This window comes from Macaca mulatta, chromosome 20 (assembly GCF_049350105.2).
Source record: "Macaca mulatta isolate MMU2019108-1 chromosome 20, T2T-MMU8v2.0, whole genome shotgun sequence".
Lineage (NCBI taxonomy): Eukaryota > Metazoa > Chordata > Mammalia > Primates > Cercopithecidae > Macaca > Macaca mulatta.
In genome coordinates this window covers 84612194-84629524 of record NC_133425.1, presented here as the reverse complement: position 1 = coordinate 84629524, position 17331 = coordinate 84612194, and the positions used below count along the sequence as shown (strand labels likewise).

The 17331-nt window shown below is 54.7% G+C and overlaps 1 protein-coding gene across 14 annotated transcripts; it reads left to right on the top strand.

Annotated features, from left to right (window-relative positions):
* Nucleotides 1-11399: 11399 nt before the first annotated feature.
* Nucleotides 11400-17207, top strand: SLC22A31 (solute carrier family 22 member 31). Of its 14 annotated transcripts, XM_077986757.1 has the most exons (10): nucleotides 11454-11739; nucleotides 11940-12039; nucleotides 13327-13461; nucleotides 13607-13761; nucleotides 13986-14154; nucleotides 14365-14510; nucleotides 14606-14720; nucleotides 14827-15041; nucleotides 15726-15837; nucleotides 16662-17207. In XM_077986757.1, the coding sequence occupies exons 1-10, from the start codon at nucleotides 11493-11495 to the stop codon at nucleotides 16966-16968; spliced, it is 1701 nt and encodes a 566-aa protein (XP_077842883.1). In that variant the 5' UTR covers nucleotides 11454-11492; the 3' UTR covers nucleotides 16969-17207. The 14 variants fall into 14 exon arrangements, with proteins under 14 accessions (XP_014982291.3, XP_077842884.1, XP_077842883.1 ...); XM_015126805.3 differs by lacking the exon at nucleotides 11940-12039 and having other exon boundaries at nucleotides 11400-11894; nucleotides 13358-13461; nucleotides 14612-14720; XM_077986758.1 differs by lacking the exon at nucleotides 11940-12039 and having other exon boundaries at nucleotides 11428-11894; nucleotides 13358-13461; nucleotides 14612-14720; nucleotides 16819-17207.
* Nucleotides 17208-17331: the final 124 nt, after the last annotated feature.

Here is a 17331-nt window from a genome sequence, read left to right as displayed (position 1 = left end):
AGGGAGTCCTCAGAGGCTCTGCTGACACTCAGTACAACAGAGTGACAGGTGGCAGCCTGGCCCCAAACTGCAGCTTGTGTGTGAGTCACGACCACAGTGAAGGGCCTCAGTATGTGTTCCAGGTGACAGCAAACGAGTGTACTCCGCTCATCTCTGCTGCTGAATACACCACCAAACCTGGACAGAACGCATGGAAAAGGACACTGAAGACTGAGAAGTAAACAGCAGCCAGGAGAACTGGGAAAATACCAAATTTTGAAGTTCTGCCAAGATGATGCAGGGCAGGTGTGCCCCAAATTTGGGCTTGGCCCAGGAGGGTTCTTGGTTTCACCCAGGAAAGAACGTACGGGTAAGCCTGGGGCAGGAGAAGGCAGGGTTACGGAGGCAGCCATGTATGGAGAGTGGCTGCTCCTTGCAAAGCAGGGCTACCCCACAGGCAGTGCATGCAGAGTAGCTGTAGATGGGCTATTGGCAGCTGTATTTATTTATTTTATTTATTTTTTATTTTTATTTTTATTTTTTTTGAGACAGAGTCTCGCTCTGTAGCCCAGGCTGGAGTGCAGTGGCCGGATCTCAGCTCACTGCAAGCTCCGCCTCCCGGGTTCCCGCCATTCTCCTGCCTCAGCCTCCCGAGTAGCCGGGACTACAGGCGCCCGCCACCTCGCCCGGCTAGTTTTTTGTATTTCTTAGTAGAGACGGGGTTTCACCGTGTTAGCCAGGATGGTCTCGATTTCCTGACCTCGTGATCCACCCGTCTCAGCCTCCCAAAGTGCTGGGGTTACAGGCTTGAGCCACCGCGCCCGGCCTGCAGCTGTATTTATTTATTTTTTTGAGACAGTCTTGCTCTGTCGCCCAGGCTGGAGTGCACTGGTACGATCTTGGCTCACTGCAACCTCCACCTCCTGGTTCAAATGATTCTCCTACGTCAGCCTCCTGAGTAGCTGGGATTACAGGTGCCTGCCACCACGCCTGGCTAATTTTTGCATTTATAGTAGAGATGAGGTTTTGCTGTGTTGGTCGAGCTGGTCTCAAACTCCTGACCTCAAGTGACCCACATGCCTCAGCCTCCCAAAGTGCCTGGATTATAGGTGTGAGCCACCACGCCCGGCTGGCAGCTGTATTTATACCCACTTTTAACTATATGCAAATTAAGGGACTTTTTAGAACTTTCTAGAGTTTCTGGAGTTTCCAGAACTACGTAAGGTAACTTTCGGTCATGTCCATGAGCATGTGGCCGTGGTAATTGGTCTTCTTTGGGTGTTTGGTCTTATTTCTTTTTTTTTTTTTTTTTGAGACGGAGTCTCGCTCTGTCACCCAGGCTGGAGTGCAGTGGCACCATCTCGGCTCACTGAAACCTCCACCTCCCATGTTCAGGTGATTCTCCTGCCTCAGCCTCCTGAGTATCTGGGATGAAAGGCATGGGCCACCACGCCTAATTTTTTTTTTCTTTCTGAGATGGAGTCTCACTCTGTCACCCAGGCTGGAGTGCAGTGGCGTGATCCGGGCTCACTGCAAGCTCCGCCTCTTGGGTTCATGCCATTCTCCTGCCTCAGCCTCCCGAGTAGCTGGGACTACAGGCGCCTGCCACCTCGCCCGGCTAATTTTCTGTACTTTTAGTAGAGACGGGGTTTCACCGTGTTAGCCAGGATGGTATCGATCTCCTGACCTCATGATCTGCCCATCTCAGCCTCCCGAAGTGCTGGGATTACAGGCGTGAGCTGCTGCACCAGGCCTGGGTTTATTTCGTTCATTTGTTTAGTTTATGGGTACCCTTTTATTTATCAGCCAATTTGATAGCATGCTAGGCAGAACACACATCACATAAGCAAAGAAACCTTGGCTGGGCGCGGTGGCTCAAGCCTGTAATCCCAGCACTTTGGGAGGCCGAGGCGGGCGGATCACGAGGTCGGGAGATCGAGACCATCCTGGCTAACACGGTGAAACCCCCTCTCTACTAAAAAAATACAAAAAACTAGCCGGGCGAGGTGGTGGGCGCCTGTAGTCCCAGCTACTCGGGAGGCTGAGGCAGGAGAATGGCGTGAACCCAGGAGGCGGAGCTTGCAGTGAGCTGAGATCCGGCCACTGCACTCCAGCCTGGGCAACAGAGCGAGACTCTGTCTCAAAAAAAAAAAAAAAAAAAAAGCAAAGAAACCTAAACAAGAGAGCTGGATCCAAGTTATTTACAAAATTGGGACCTCTCTCCCTGGCTAAACTTCGTTTGCTCTAATGGATGTTGCAGGACAGGTGAGGCTCCCTGCAGAGCCAAGTCCAAGCAACAGGCAGTGCACCCAGAGTGGCCACATGGAGGCTGCTGGCAGCTGTATTTACCCACTTTTAATTACACTCAAATTAAAGAGGTTATTTATTTTTTATTTTTTGAGACCAAAGCTCGCTCTGTTGCTCAGTCTGGAATGCACTGGTGGGATCTTGGCTCACTGCAGCCTCCGCCTCCCAGGTTCAGGAGATTTGCCTGCCTGGGTGCAGTGGCTCACGCCTGTAATCCCAGCACTTTGGGAGGCCAAGGCGGGGAGATCATGAGGTCAGGAGTTAGAGACCAGCCTGGCCAAGATGGTGAAACCCTGTCTCTACTAAAAATACAAAAATTGGCCGGGCGCGGTGGCTCACACCTGTAATCCCAACACTTTGGGAGGCCGAGGCGGGCGGATCACAAGGTCAGGAGATCGAGACCATGGTGAAACCCCGTCTCTACTAAAAATACAAAAAATTAGCCGGGCGCGGTTGTGGGCGCCTGTAGTCCCAGCTACTCGGGAGGCTGAGGCAGGAGAATGGCGTGAACCCGGGAGGCGGAGCTTGCAGTGAGCCGAGATCGCGCCACTGCACTCCAGCCTGGGCTGGGCCACAGAACGAGACTCCGTCTCAAAAAAAAAAAAAAAAAAAAAAAAAAAAAATTACCTGGGCGTGATGGAGCATGCCTGTAATCCCAGCTACTCAGGAGCCTGAGGCAAGAGAATCACTTGAACCCAGGAGACGGAGGTTACAGTGAGCTGAGATTGCGGCACTGCACTCCAGCCTGGGTGACAGAGTGAGACTCCATCTAAAAACAAAACAAAACAAAACAAAACAAAAACAGAAATATCTGAAATCAACTGAAAGAACCAGAAAGTAACAACCTAAACCCAAAGCTGGTAGAAATAAGAAAATAATAAAGATTAGAACAAAAATAACAGAAATGAAAAGTAGAGGACGAAACCAAAAGTTGATTTTTTGAAAAGATCAACAAAATTGACACAGTTTTTGCCAGACAGACTACGAAAAAAAGAGAACACTCAGGTTACTAATAGCGGAAATCAAAGTGGGGACATTACTACTGAGTCTACAGAAATAAAAAAACTGTAAGAGAATATTATGAAAACATCGGCCACCAATTGTATAACTCAGATGAAATGAACACATTCCCAGACACACTAAACATACCAAGACTAAACCATGCAGAAGTTAGAAATCTGAGTGGGCCGGCCGGGCGCGGTGGCTCACGCCTGTAATCCCAGCTCTTTGGGAGGCCGAGACGGGCGGATCACGAGGTCAGGAGATCGAGACCATCCTGGCTAACACGGTGAAACCCCGTCTCTACTAAAAAATACAAAAAACTAGCCGGGCGAGGTGGCGGGCGCCTGTAGTCCCAGCTACTCGGGAGGCTGAGGCAGGAGAATGGCGTAAACCCGGGAGGTGGGGCTTGCGGTGAGCTGAGATCCGGCCACTGTACTCCAGCCTGGGCGACAGAGCAAGACTCCGTCTCAAAAAAAAAAAAAAAAAAAAAAAAATCTGAGTGGGCCTATAACTAGTATGGAAATAGAATCATTAGTCAAAATTCTGATAAAGAAAAGCCCTGGCTGGTGTGGTGGCTCACACCTGTGATCCCATCTGTACGAAAAATACAAAAAAAAACTAGCTGGGCATGGTGGCACACATTTATAGTCCCAGCTACTCAGGAGGCTGAGGCAGGAGAACTGCTTGAACCTGGGAGGCAGAAGTTACAGTGAGCCAAGATCGTGCCACTGCACTCCAGCCTGGGTGACAGAGTGAGACTCCATCTCAAAAAAAAAAAAAAAAAAAAAAGAAAAAAGAAAAGAAAAGCTCTAGACCTGATGTCTTCACTAGTGAATTCTACCACATGATTAAAGATGATTTAATGTTAAAAAAAATTCTCAGCTGGGCATGGTGGCTCATGCCTGTAATCCCAGCACTTTGGGAGGCCAAAGCAGGTGGATCATGAGGTCAGGAGATCGAGACCATCCTGGCTAACACGGTGAAATCCCGTCTCTACTAAAAATACAAAAAATTAGCCAGGCGTGGTGGTGGGCACCGCTACTCCCAGCTACTCGGGAGGCTGAGGCAGGAGAATGGCGAGAACCCGGGAGGTAGAGCTTGCAGTGAGCCGAGATCGCGCCACTGCACTCCAGCCTGGGTGACAGAGCAAGACTCCGTCTCAAAAAAAAAAAAAATCTCAAACACTTCCAAAACACTTAAGAGGAGGAAATACTTCTTAACTCTTTCTATGAAGCTTGCATTACTCTGACACCAAAGCGTGTCAGAGATATGATAAAAAAACTAGAGACTAATATCCCTAATGAACATTAACATAAAAACCAACAAAATAGGCCGGGTGCGGTGGCTCACGCCTGTAATCCCAGCACTTTAGGAGGCCGAGGTGGGTGGATCATGAGGTCAGGAGATCGAGACCATCCTGACAAACACGATGAAAACCCGTCTCTACCAAAAATACAAAAGATTAGCCAGGTGTGGTGGTGGATGCCTGTAGTCCCAACTACTTGGGAGGCTGAGGCAGGAGAATCGCTTGAACCCAGCAGGCTGAGATTGCAGTGAGCCGAGATCGTGCCACTGCACTCCAGCCTGGGAGAATGAGCGAGACTCTGTCTCAACCCCCCCAATCCCCCCCCAAAAAAACCAAAAAACCAACAAAATACTCACAAATTGAATTTAGCATTATACCGAACTGATTATATACCATGAATCCAAATGGGATTTATTCCTTGAATGCAAGGGTGGTTCTGCACATAAAAACTGATGAATGTAACAGACTGCATCAATAAATGAAGGGAAAAATGATCATCTCGATCGATGCACAAAAAGACTTTGGCAAAATTCAACATCTTTTTTAAAATAAATACACCCAACAAACTTGGAATTTGAAGGAAACTACCACAATATAATAAAAGTCATATATGAAAAACCCAAAGCAACCGTCTTACAGAATGGTGAAAGAATGAACTTCTCCTTTAAGATCGGGAAGGAGGCAAGGTTGCTGGCTTTCACCACTTGTATTCAACATAGTACTGGAAGTTCTGGCCAGAGCAATTAGGGAAGAAAATACAATAAAAATAACCCAAATTGGGCTGTGTGTGGTGGCTCAAGCCTGTAATCTCAGCACTTTGGGAGGCCAAGGAGGAAGGATCATGAGGTCAGGAGATAGAGACCACCTTGGCTAACACAGTGAAACCCCGTCTCTACTAAAAATACAAAAAAAATAATTAGCCGGGCGTGGTGGCGGGCGCCTGTGGTCCCAGCTACTTGGGAGGCTGAGGCAGGAGAATGGCGTGAACCCGGGAGGTGGAGCTTGCAGTGAGCTGAGATCGTGCCACTGCACTCCAGCCTGGGCAACAGAGCAAGACTCCATCTCAAAAAAATAAATAAAATAAAATAAAAGTCACCCAAATTGGAAAGCAAGAAGTAAAATTATCTGTTTGCAGAGGATATGATCTTATATACAGGAAATCCTTGAAGATTACACACACAGACAAAATGTGTTGGAACCAATAAATGAATTCAGCAAAGTAGCAGGATACAATGTGAAAATGCAAAACCGGTGCATTTCTGTATACTATCAATGAACAATCTAAAAAAGCATTTACAAAAATAATTCTACTTACAACAGCATCTTGGCTGGGTGTGATGGCTCACGCCTGTAATCCCAGCACTTTGGAAGGCCGAGGTGGGCGGGTCACCTGAGGTCAGGATTTCAAAACCTGGCCAACATAGTGAAACCCCATGTCTACTAAGAATACAGAAAAAGTAGCCAGGCATGGTGGCAGGCACCTGTAATCTCAGCTACTTGGGAAGCTGAGGCAGGAGAATTGCTTGAACCCGGGGGGCGGAGGCAGTGAGCCAAGATCATGCCACTGCACTCCAGCTTGGGTGACAGAGCAAGACTCGATCTCAAAAAATAAAAGAATAAAATACTGCCTTGGTGGATGGATCATGAGGTCAGGAGATCGAGACCATTCCGGCTGACACAGTGAAATCTTATCTCTAGTAAAAATACAAAAAATTAGCTGGGTGTGGTGGCACGTACCTATACTCCCAGCTACTCGGGAGGCTAAGGCAGGAGAATTGCTTGAACCCGGAAGGCAGAGGTTGCCGCGAGCCAAGATCACGCCACTGCACTCCAGCCTGGGTGACAGAGCGAGACTCCGTCTCAAAAAAAAAAGAAAAAAAGAAAAAATACTTAGTAACTAACTTAACCAGGGAGGTAAAAGAATTGTGCAATAGGCCGGGCGCGGTGGCTCAAGCCTGTAATCCCAGCACTTTGGGAGGCCGAGACGGGCGGATCACGAGGTCAGGAGATCGAGACCATCCTGGCTAACACGGTGAAACCCCGTCTCTACTAAGAAATACAAAAAACTAGCCGGGCGAGGTGGCGGGCACCTGTAGTCCCATCTACTCGGGAGGCTGAGGCAGGAGAATGGCGTGAACCTGGGAGGCGGAGCTTGCAGTGAGCTGAGATCTGGCCACTGCACTCTAGCCTGGGCTACAGAGCGAGACTCCGTCTCAAAAAAAAAAAAAAAAAAGAATTGTGCAATAAAAATCTACAAAATGCTGGTGAAAAAAATTAAAGAAAGCATAAACAAATGAAAACACATCCCATGTTCATGGATTAGAAGAATTAATATTGTTAAAAATGTCAACACTGCCCATATAAATCTACAGATTCGATGCAATCAGTTTTGATTAATTCAAAACAGTATTAATTCTTCTATCAAAAGATTTTGATAGGGAATTCGTATCAAAGTCCCAGTGACATTGTTTTTACAGAAAAAGTCATTTAAAAATTCATATGGAACCTCGAGGAACCCCAAATAGTCAAAATATTTTTAAAAAAGAACAAAGCTGGAGGACTCACAATTTCTGATTTCAAAACTTACTTCAGGCTGGGCAAAGTGGTTCACACCTGTAATCCTAGCACTTTGGGAGGCTGAGGCGGGTGGATTGTCTGAGCTCAGGAGTTTGAGACCAGCTTGGGCAACACAGTGAAACCTCGTCTCTACTAAAATACAAAAAATTAGCCGGGCTTGGCGGCACGTGCTTGTAGTCCCGGATACTCGGGAGGCTGAGGCAGGAGAATCGCTTGAACCCGGCAGGCGGAGGTTGCAGTGAGCCAGGATCGCACTGCTATACTCCAGCCTGAAGGACAGAGTGAGACTCTGTCTCCAAGAAAAAAAAAGAAAAAAGAAAAGAAAAATCTCACTTAAAATCTTCAGTAATTGGTTTGGGTGCGGTGGCTCACACCTGTAATCCCAGCACTTTGGAAGGCCGAGGCAGGTGGATTACCTGAGGTGGGGAGTTCGAGACCAGCCTGACCAACATGGAGAAACCCGGTCTCTATTAAAAATACAAAATTTAGGCCGGGCGCGGTGGCTCAAGCCTGTAATCCCAGCACTTTGGGAGACCGAGACGGGTGGATCACGAGGTCAGGAGATCGAGACCATCCTGGCTAACACGGTGAAACCCCGTCTCTACTAAAAAATACAAAAAACTAGCCGGGCGAGGTGGCGGGCGCCTGTAGTCCCAGCTACTCGGGAGGCTGAGGCAGGAGAATGGCATAAACCCGGGAGGCGGAGCTTGCAGTGAGCTGAGATCCGGCCACTGCACTCCAGCCTGGACGACACAGCAAGACTCCGTCTCAAAAAAAAAAAAAAAATACAAAATTTAGCCAGGCGTGGTGGTTCATGCCTGTAATCCCAGCTACTTGGGAGGCTGAGGCAGGAGAATTGCTTGAACCTGGGAGGCAGATGTTGCAGCGAGCCGAGATCGCGCCATTGCACTCCAGCCTGGGCAACAAGAGCGAAACTCCGGCTCGAAAACAAACAAGGAAACAACAACGAGGAAAAACCAAAACGAAAATCTTCAGTAATCAAAACAGTGTAGTACTGGCATGAAGACAGCTGTCTAGACCAATGGAATAGAATGGAGAGCCTAGAAATGAACACTCCTAAATATGGTTGGATGATTTTTGACAAGGGTGCCAAGACCAGTCAATGAAGAAAGGAAAATGGTTTTTCAACAAATGGTGCTGGGGAAGCTAAATATCTTCATGCAAAAGAATGCAGCTGTACTCTTACCTAACACCAGATACAAAAATTACCTAAAAATGGATCAAATACCTTAATGTAAGACCTTAACTTATTACACTCTTAGAAGCAAGCATAGGGCAAAAGCTTCATGACATGAGACCTGGCAATGATTTCCTGGATATGACACCCAAGGCACATGTAAGAAAAGGAAAAACATAGCCGGGCGTGGTGGCGGGCGCCTGTAGTCCCAGCTACTCGGGAGGCTGAGGCAGGAGAATGGCATAAACCCCGGAGGCGGAGCTTGCACTGAGCCGAGATCCGGCCACTGTACTCCAGCCCGGGCTACAGAGTGAGACTTCGTCTCAAAAAAAAAAAAAAAAAAAAAAAGAAAAGGAAAAACAGATTGACCTTCATGAAACTGAAAACAAATTGTGCATCAAAAGACAATAGCAACACAGTAAAAGGGCTACTCACAGAATGGGAGAAAATGTTTGGAAATCATATATATAATAACGGAGTAATATATAGAACAAAGAGAGAACTGCTAATGCTCAATAATGACAACAACAAGGAACAGCCCAATTCAAAAATGGGCAAAGGACTTGGACAGATATTTCTCCAAAGAAGATATGCAAATGACCAATAAGAACATGAGAAGATGTTCAACATCGCTAATCATTAGGAAAAAGCAAACGAAAACTACAATGAAATGCCATCCCACATCTATTATTGGGATGACTACTATCAAAAAACCAGAAAATAACAGTGTGGGTGAGGATGGGGAGAAATCGGTATCCTGCTGCTAGAAATGCACAATAGTGCAGCCACTGTAGAAGAAGTATGGTAGGCCGGGCGCGGTGGCTCACGCCTGTCATCCCAGCACTTTGGGAGGCCGAGACGGGCGGATCACGAGGTCAGGAGATCGAGACCATCCTGGTTAGCACGGTGAAACCCCGTCTCTACTAAAAAATACAAAAAACTAGCCGGGCGAGGTGGCGGCGCCTGTAGTCCCAGCTGCTCCGGAGGCTGAGGCAGGAGAATGGCATGAACCCGGGAGGCGGAGCTTGCAGTGAGCCGAGATCCGGCCACTGCACTCCAGCCTGGGCGACAGAGCGAGACTCCGTCTCAAAAAAAAAAAAAAAAAAGAAAAAAAAAAGAAAAAAAAAAGGCAGTATGGTGATTCCCGAAACAGTTAAAAACAGAACTACCCTATGATTCAGCAATTCCATTTCTAGGTATATACATTGAAAATAATTCAAAGCAGCGTCTCAAGGAGATATTTATATTTCATGTTCATAACAGCATTATTCACAACTGTCAAAGGTGGAAGCAACCTGGTTTACAGAAACGATGAATGGGTAAGCCGAATGTGACATACCCATACAATGGAGTATTATTCTGCCTTTAAAAGGAAGGAAATTCTGACATATGGAAGGATATGAATGAATCTTGAGGACATTATGCCTAGTGAAATAAACCATTCACAAAAGAAAAATACCGTATTATAAGAGAGACTTAGCGTAGTCAAAATCCCAGACAGAACATAGAATGCTGGTTCCCCGGGGCCGGGGGGAGGAGCTATGGGGAGTTACTATTTAAGGGGCATCGAGTTTCTGTTTTACAGGTGAACAGAGTTAAGGAGCTGGATGGGGGTGATGGCTGCAGCATACTGTGAATGTATTTGATACCACTGAATTGCACACTTAAAATGGTTAAGATGATACGTTTTGTTGTGTTTTACCACAATAAAATAACTGCAACAAAAGGAAAGATGGTTATTGGCAAGGATGGCGGGGAACGGGGACCCGCCTGTATTGCTGGTGGTGAAATAGAACCACCGCTGCGGAAAACCGTTCTGCGGTTTCACCAACAGTTCACCGCCTATGGCCCGGCTATTCCACGCCTGGACATACACCAAAGATAAATGGAAACGGGCACCCAAATACTTGCACGAAGATGTTCATCGTGTCACTGGACACAAAAGGCAAAAAGTAGACACAACCCACCGTCCATCAACAGAGGAAGACAGAAACGTGCGGGCTCCGTCCACGGAATATTACTCCCTCCTGAAAAGCACCGCGGGCCTGACCCCCGCTCCGCCGCGGACGGACCTTGAAGACGCGATTCTAAGCGAAAGACGCCGGAACACAACAGCCACAGCACGCAGGGCCGCACCGAGCGGAGGTCAGCACGGGCGGGGCCGCGGAGCGGGGGCTGCGGGGCCGGGAGGGCGCGGAGAGGGGCAGAGGCTGTTCCGGAGCCCGGGAAGGTGCAGGTCCCGCAGCGCTGCGGGGGCGGCGCCGAGCTGAGCCCTGCGACGCGGTGTCTGTGGCGTGGGTTCCACCTGGATCAGAGTGTGAGGACGCGAACGGCGCCCTGAACCGCAGGAACGTGCCCGTTCGAACTGTTCACGCGCGCGCAGAGCCCACTGACAGCAAAACCGGAGTCAGAAAGCTCAGGAGCGACCCACAGGATCCACCGTGATGCTTCTGGCCAATTTCCGCGAAAACCATCGGACTTGAAAACAAACGCGACCCACCTGGCTCTCGGAAGGGGCGAAGGATCCGGGCGAAAGGCGTCAGTTCTCCCTCGCTCGCCCCGTAGACGCCGCGCAGGCCCCGAGCTCCCGAGCGGCGGTTTCAGACCCGCGGGTCACCTGGGAGCTCCTCCCGCAGAACCAGCCAAAAGCTCCCAGCGCCGAGGAGGGCGGGCGGCTTCCCTCCCGGACCTCGCCCCGCCCGCGCGGACGCCCCCGGCCCCACGCGGGGACCACCCCGGGACGCCCGCCGGACCCCGCGCGCCCGCGAGCAACCTGCGTGCACCTGCGCCCCGCGCGCACCTGAGCGCTCCCGGCCACGCCCCGGCCACGCCCCCCCGGTTCCCACGTGCCTCCCTCACTGGGCCCCGCCCCCTCACTGTTCGGCCGCAAACCCCGCCCCTCAACCTCCCCGCCCCCTCAACCTCCCCGCCTACGCCCCAGATCGGGCCCCGCCCCTACCAGCCCCCGCCCATTCACGCCTTAGGCCCCGCCCTCACAGACCCCGCCCACGCCCCGCCTCCGCAGGACTCGAGCCCCGCCCCTTAAGGCCTCGCCTCAAAGCCCCGCCCCAGCAGCCCGCCCGGGTCCAGGCCCCGTCCCGCCCCGAGCGCAGCCCGCGGCCGATGGAGCAGGAGGCGCGGGTGCTGAGAGCTGCGGGCGGCTTCGGCCGGGCCCGGCGCCTGCTGGCCGCCGCCTCGTGGGTACCCTGCATAGTGCTGGGGCTGGCGCTGAGCTCCGAGGCGCTGCTCACCGCTCAGCCCGGGCACCACTGCCGGCCGGACCCTGCGCTGTTGCCCCCCGCGCTGCGCGCTCTGCGCGGACCCGCGCTGCTGGACGCCGCCATCCCGCGCCTGGGGCCCACGCGCACCCCGAGCCCCTGCCTGCTCCTGCGCTACCCCGATCCCGCGCCCCGCACCTGCCCTGGCCCGCGCCCCGTGCCCGCGCCCAATGGCACCCGGCCCTGCACACGCGGCTGGCTCTACGCGCTGCCCGCCGCCGGCCTCCTACAAAGCCCGGTCACCCAGGTGCGCCCCCGTCCCTGCTGCCCCGCGGCCCTCCCAGCCCCCAGACCGCCGAGGCCCTGGGTGTCCTTTCTCCATCCTCCCTGGCGCCTCTGACCCCGGTCCCCCGGCCGTCCTCCTGGGCTCCCCGCTCCGGGGCGGCCCGACGGTGCCGCAGACGCGCGCGCACGGGCCAGGCCCGCGGAGAGGCTGCTCCCAGGGGCCGGGAGGGGGCTGAATCTGGGCCTGGGGGCTGCCAGGCGCGGGGCGGCCTGGGGCTCAGGAGGACTGGAGCTGACGGCGAGGGCGGCCCGCACCGGTGGGGGAGCAGGGCCTGGAATCTGCCTCACGACCACCAGCGTCTGGAGCAGACCGTGGCTTTGGGCTGGCTTGCCAAGGCAGAGTCTGCTCGGAGGGACTGAGGTGGTCAGCACAGACTAGGAAAGGTGGGCTTCCCATCGGCGAGGAGCGCGGAGGCTCGGCTGGAGGCAGCATTGCCTGAAGGGAAACGTTGACGGTCTGCGTGAGAAGAGATGGGGAGGCGGGGGGCAGGGACCCCCAGGCCCCTTTCATCCCTTTCCACGCTGGGGCTGAGACCTGCCCACCGCTGCGGCAGCCTTTACCCCGCGGCCCCCACCCCCCACCTGGGAGGACTGGCCCCATTGTGGAAACTGGGACGGGGTTGCCACATCTCCGCAAGGGCTGCCTGGGGCCCTGGAACCCGCCGGGCTTCTCTCCAACCCGCTCTCTCCCACCTCCCACCTGCCCTCCTGTTTGGCTCCTGGATCCAGGAATGCCCCATCAGCTTTCACAAAACGTCAGGTTTGAAAGTAAAGTCTCGGGCATAGCACGGCCCCCAGCAGTAGATTAAGCTTGGCAAGAAGACCCAGGAACTGGAAGGGGTGGGGGGAGGCGCAGAGCTGAGGTCAAGGGTCAAGGGCCTCACCGGGAAATGCAGCTGAGCACAGCTCTCCAGCGGCTGCCCGAGTCCCTCTTGAAATGGGCAGGGCAGGGAGGGTGTGGGCACCAGAGCAGGTGCTGGGGCTCATTTCTTAGGCCTGCGTCATGGCTATGACCCTTGGCCGGGTGGGATGGGGGCTGTGTCTCTGACGCCACCGTGGCCGTCCCTTGGGTCCCTCGGAATAGGAGGTGGAAACAGGTCGGACAAGATTCAGCCCCACGTTGGGGGGAGAGCAGTGGTGTGGAGAAGTGGGGAGGCCCTATCTAGGGACGGGCAGAAAACTTAGGGTGGGCACATCCCCCAGACCCCTTTGCAGGGAGTGCCAGAGTCCAGAGAGGCTGCTGTGTGACTTGGACCAAGCCCCTTGTCCTCTCATGCCTCAGTTTCCCCTTCTCTCCACGGACGGATTGAGCAGGACATGGAGGGCCCCTTCCCGTAGCCATTCTGGGACTCCTTGCACCTGTTCCTGGCGAGGAGACAGGGGAGGGTCCTGAGCTGGCCTCCACGTGGCTGCTGTTCCCCACAGTGGAACCTCGTGTGTGGAGAGGGCTGGAAGGTCCCGCTGGAGCAGGTGAGCCACCTCCTGGGCTGGCTGCTGGGCTGTGTCATCCTGGGAGCAGGCTGTGACCGGTGAGGCCCCTTCTCTTTTCCTGCTGCCCAGTAGCCCTCCCCTCCACCTGCTCTCAGTGTTCAGCTAGACCTGGTGCTGCCAGGATGAAGGTTGGACCCTGGATTATCCTGACACTGTCCAAGCATGTCCCCCACTGCCCACCAGGTTTGGCCGCCGGACAGTTTTTGTGGCCTCCCTGATGCTGGCCACAGGCCTGGGGGCCAGTGAGGCCCTGGCTGCCAGCTTCCCTACCCTGCTGGTCCTGCGCCTACTCCACGGGGGCACATTGGCAGGGGCCCTCCTCGCCCTGTACCTGGCTCGTGAGTACCATGGGGGCTGCTGTTACTGGGGGAGGGGCAGTGGGTGGCCCGCAGGCCTCTGAGGCTCCCTTGCCGAGCGCCCTGAGCTGCAGGGACAGTGAGCAGTGAGTCCCCTTTGGGCATCCCGCTCCTGGGCAGGTCACCGATAGGGTCACCGCAGTTCCCCATGGAACTGTTCCATTCCTCCCCAAGGCCTCCACCTCGGCCTGTCTGTGTCTGCCCAGGCCTGGAGTTGTGTGACCCTCCGCACCGCCTGGCCTTCTCCATGGGGGCTGGCCTTTTCTCGGTGGCAGGCACCCTGCTGCTGCCCGGCCTGGCTGCGCTTGTGCAGGACTGGCGTCTTCTGCAGGGGCTGGGCGCCCTGATGAGTGGACTCTTGCTGCTCTTTTGGGGGTAAGTGTGGTGGGAGCTGGGACAGCAGCCCCCATGGGGGCTGAGTGTGTAATTTCCCTCCCACACCAGGTAAGTGGCTGGGTCACAGGGTCACAGAGAACCACAGTGATGTCCTGCCCCAAGCCTAGGGGTAGGGTGGGGGCCCTGGCCTCTGCCTCTCCTTCCAGGAGGAGGTGGAGGGAGCCGTGGGCATCCTCACCAACCCTGCAGGTTCCCGGCCCTGTTCCCTGAGTCTCCCTGCTGGCTGCTGGCCACAGATCAGGTAGCTCGAGCCAGAAAGATCCTACGGCACTTTGCAGAAGCCAGCGGCGTGGACCCCGAGGACAGGTCCTTGGAGGAGAGCTCCCTGGTTACAGGTCAGGCGCCTACCAGGGAGGAGGGAGATTCGGGTACTGGAGGAGGGCTTTGGAGAGGCACTGCTCCTCACCCCCCTCCCCTCACGTCTCTGTGACTACAGAGCTGGCCATGCTGTCTGCGGGGAGCCCCCAGCCCCAGTACCAATCCCCACTGGGGTTCCTGCGCACCCAAGTCACCTGGAGAAATGGACTTATCTTGGGCTTCAGCTCGTGAGTTGAGGAAGGGCTGGGGTCCTGCACATTCCCCTGGGGGTGGGTGTGTGGTCCCCAGAGTCCCCAGCTCTGGCTGGGCCCATAGCTTTGCCCTCTCTCCCAGGCTGGTTGGTGAAGGCATCAGAGCCAGCTTCCGCCGCAGCCTGACACCTCAGGTGCCGACCTTCTACCTGCCCTACTTCCTGGAGGCCGGCCTGGAGGCGGCAGCCTTGGTCTTCCTGCTCCTGACCGCAGATCGCTGTGGACGCCGCCCCGTCCTGCTGCTGGGCACCATGGCCACAGGCCTGGCATCCCTGCTGCTCCTCGCCGGGGCCCAGTGTGAGCTTGGGGCCCCGCAGGCCATACAGGGGCCATTGTGTTTGGGCTGAGGGTCTGCCCCACCGGGGGGCGCAGCGGCCCAAGGCCAGCTGCTGTTTGTTTTCCTCTGATCCTTTTGGAAGGTCCAAAAGGATCTTTTGTGACTGGCCTAAAGGAAGGAGCCTGTCTGAGCCTAAAACACCTGCCCCAGCTACAGAATGCAGCACAGGCATGAGAGGTCGGGAGACCAGGCTGGGTAAAGCTCTTCCCAGAGTTCCAGGTGGCTGAGGCCGGCCATGGGCTGGCGTGGGAGGGCCCATATACTCAGGGCCGGCCACATGGTGTGTGGAGCTGGGTGCAAAATGAAATGCAGGCCTTGCTTCCAAAGTATTCAAGATTTTAGGATGGTTCTCGAAATTGCGAAGACAGTGGACAGCACAGCAGTAGCTGAGCGCGGGCTTGGGTGGAGGTGGTCGGTGTGGCTGTGACTTGAGGTCAGGATTCTAATATCCTTAGAATCCAAGCCAGGCTGGAATCAGGCTGCAGAGGACAGTTTCCCCTGCCAGGTTTCTCAGAGGGGCTGGAGAAGGAGGCCTGGGAAGTGGGTCGCCAGGCAAGCAGTGTGGCTTTCTGGGGAGGGGCCTTGAGTGGCCAGGGTGGAAGGCCTTGGGGGAAAGGCTGGGAACCCCTATCCTTTGTCCTCAGATCTGCCAGGCTGGACCATGCTGTCCCTCTCTGTCCTGGGGCTCCTGGCTTCCAGGGCTGTGTCTGCACTCAGCAGCCTCTTTGCAGCTGAGGTCTTCCCCACGGTGATCAGGTGAGCCTCAGGGCTGCCCGGCCACACAGCAGGGTCCAGGGCTCCCCCTGGGGAGGAGGGCCCAGGTGGACAGGAGGCCCTGTCCCCACACCCCACTCAGGTTCCTGTCTGTGATTCCTCCATCCAGTAAGGACTCGGGGTGAAGCGCTGGAGCCCCCTGCTCCTGGATGGCGGGGGCCACTGCCCGCAGAAGGCTCTGGGCAGATGACTCAGGAACTGGGAAGGGGAGGGAAGGCCATGCAGGCCTGAAGCGGGGTGTGCAGCCTGGGCGTGAGATGAGGAAGCCTCCAGCAATGGCAGAATTCCAGGGGAAACCATCACTTTCCAATCTTTTTTTTTTTTTTGAGATGGAGTCTCGCTCTGTCGCCAGGCTGGAGTGCAGTTGTACGATGTCAGCTCGCTGCAACCTCCAACTCTGGTCCAAGCGATTCTCCTGCCTCAGCCTCCCGAGTAGCTGGGATTACAGGCACGCGCCACCATGTGCAGCTAATTTTTGTATTTTTAGTAGAGATAGGGTTTCACCATGATAGCCAGGATGGTCTCGATCTCCTGATCTCGTGATCCACCCACCTCGGCCTCCCAAAGTGCTGGGATTACAGGCGTGAGCCACCGCGCCTGGCCACTTTCCAGTCTTATAATGAACAGAGGAAAAAGTGCTCCAGGACGGGAAAGAGGCTTTCCCAAAACAATTTTTCAAATTATCCTCAGCCAGCAAACCTTAGGCTCTGCGGAGGCCGGGCCTTCCTGCCGCTCACTCTGGAGTCATGTGCATGTCCCCAGATCTGTTGCCCCACCAGCTGCCCCCAACGCACTCTCTCCCACAGGGGGGCCGGGCTGGGCCTGGTGCTGGGGGCCGGGTTCCTGGGCCAGGCAGCTGACCCCCTGGATGCCCTGCACGGCCGACGCGGCTTCTTTCTGCAACACGTTGTCTTCGCCTCCCTTGCTGTCCTCGCCCTGCTGTGTGTCCTGCTGCTGCCTGAGAGCCGAGGCCGAGGGCTGCCGCAGTCCCTGCAGGACGCCGACCGCCTGCGTCGCTCCCCACTCCTGCGGGGCTGCCCCCGCCAGGACCACCTGCCCCTGCTGTCGCCCTCCGACTCCTGCTGGGCCGGCCACACCCCCCAGCAGCGCTAGTCCTGCCTGGTGGCCCTGGGAGCCAGAATGGGACCGAGGTCAAGGCCTGGAGCATGACTGAGTACCCCAGACATCTGGTCCAGGGGAGACACATTTGCCTCAGAAGCCCGTGTCTCAGTGCAGGTGGAGCCATGGGGACAGCATGAAGGTGTCCTCAGCCAGGCCCCAGGCACTGGGAGGCCCTGGGTTTCCTCCCTGGCCACACCCAGCAGGTGTGGAGGATAAAGGCTTCCATGGAACTGGTTCCCTGGTTTTTCCCTCCGGCCACACCTGGGGCCTGGAGGGGCCTCACCTGTGCCTGCTCCCCACCTCTGGGCTCACTAGTGAGGAGCCAGGGTGTCAGCAGCTGCTCCATAGCCCCTG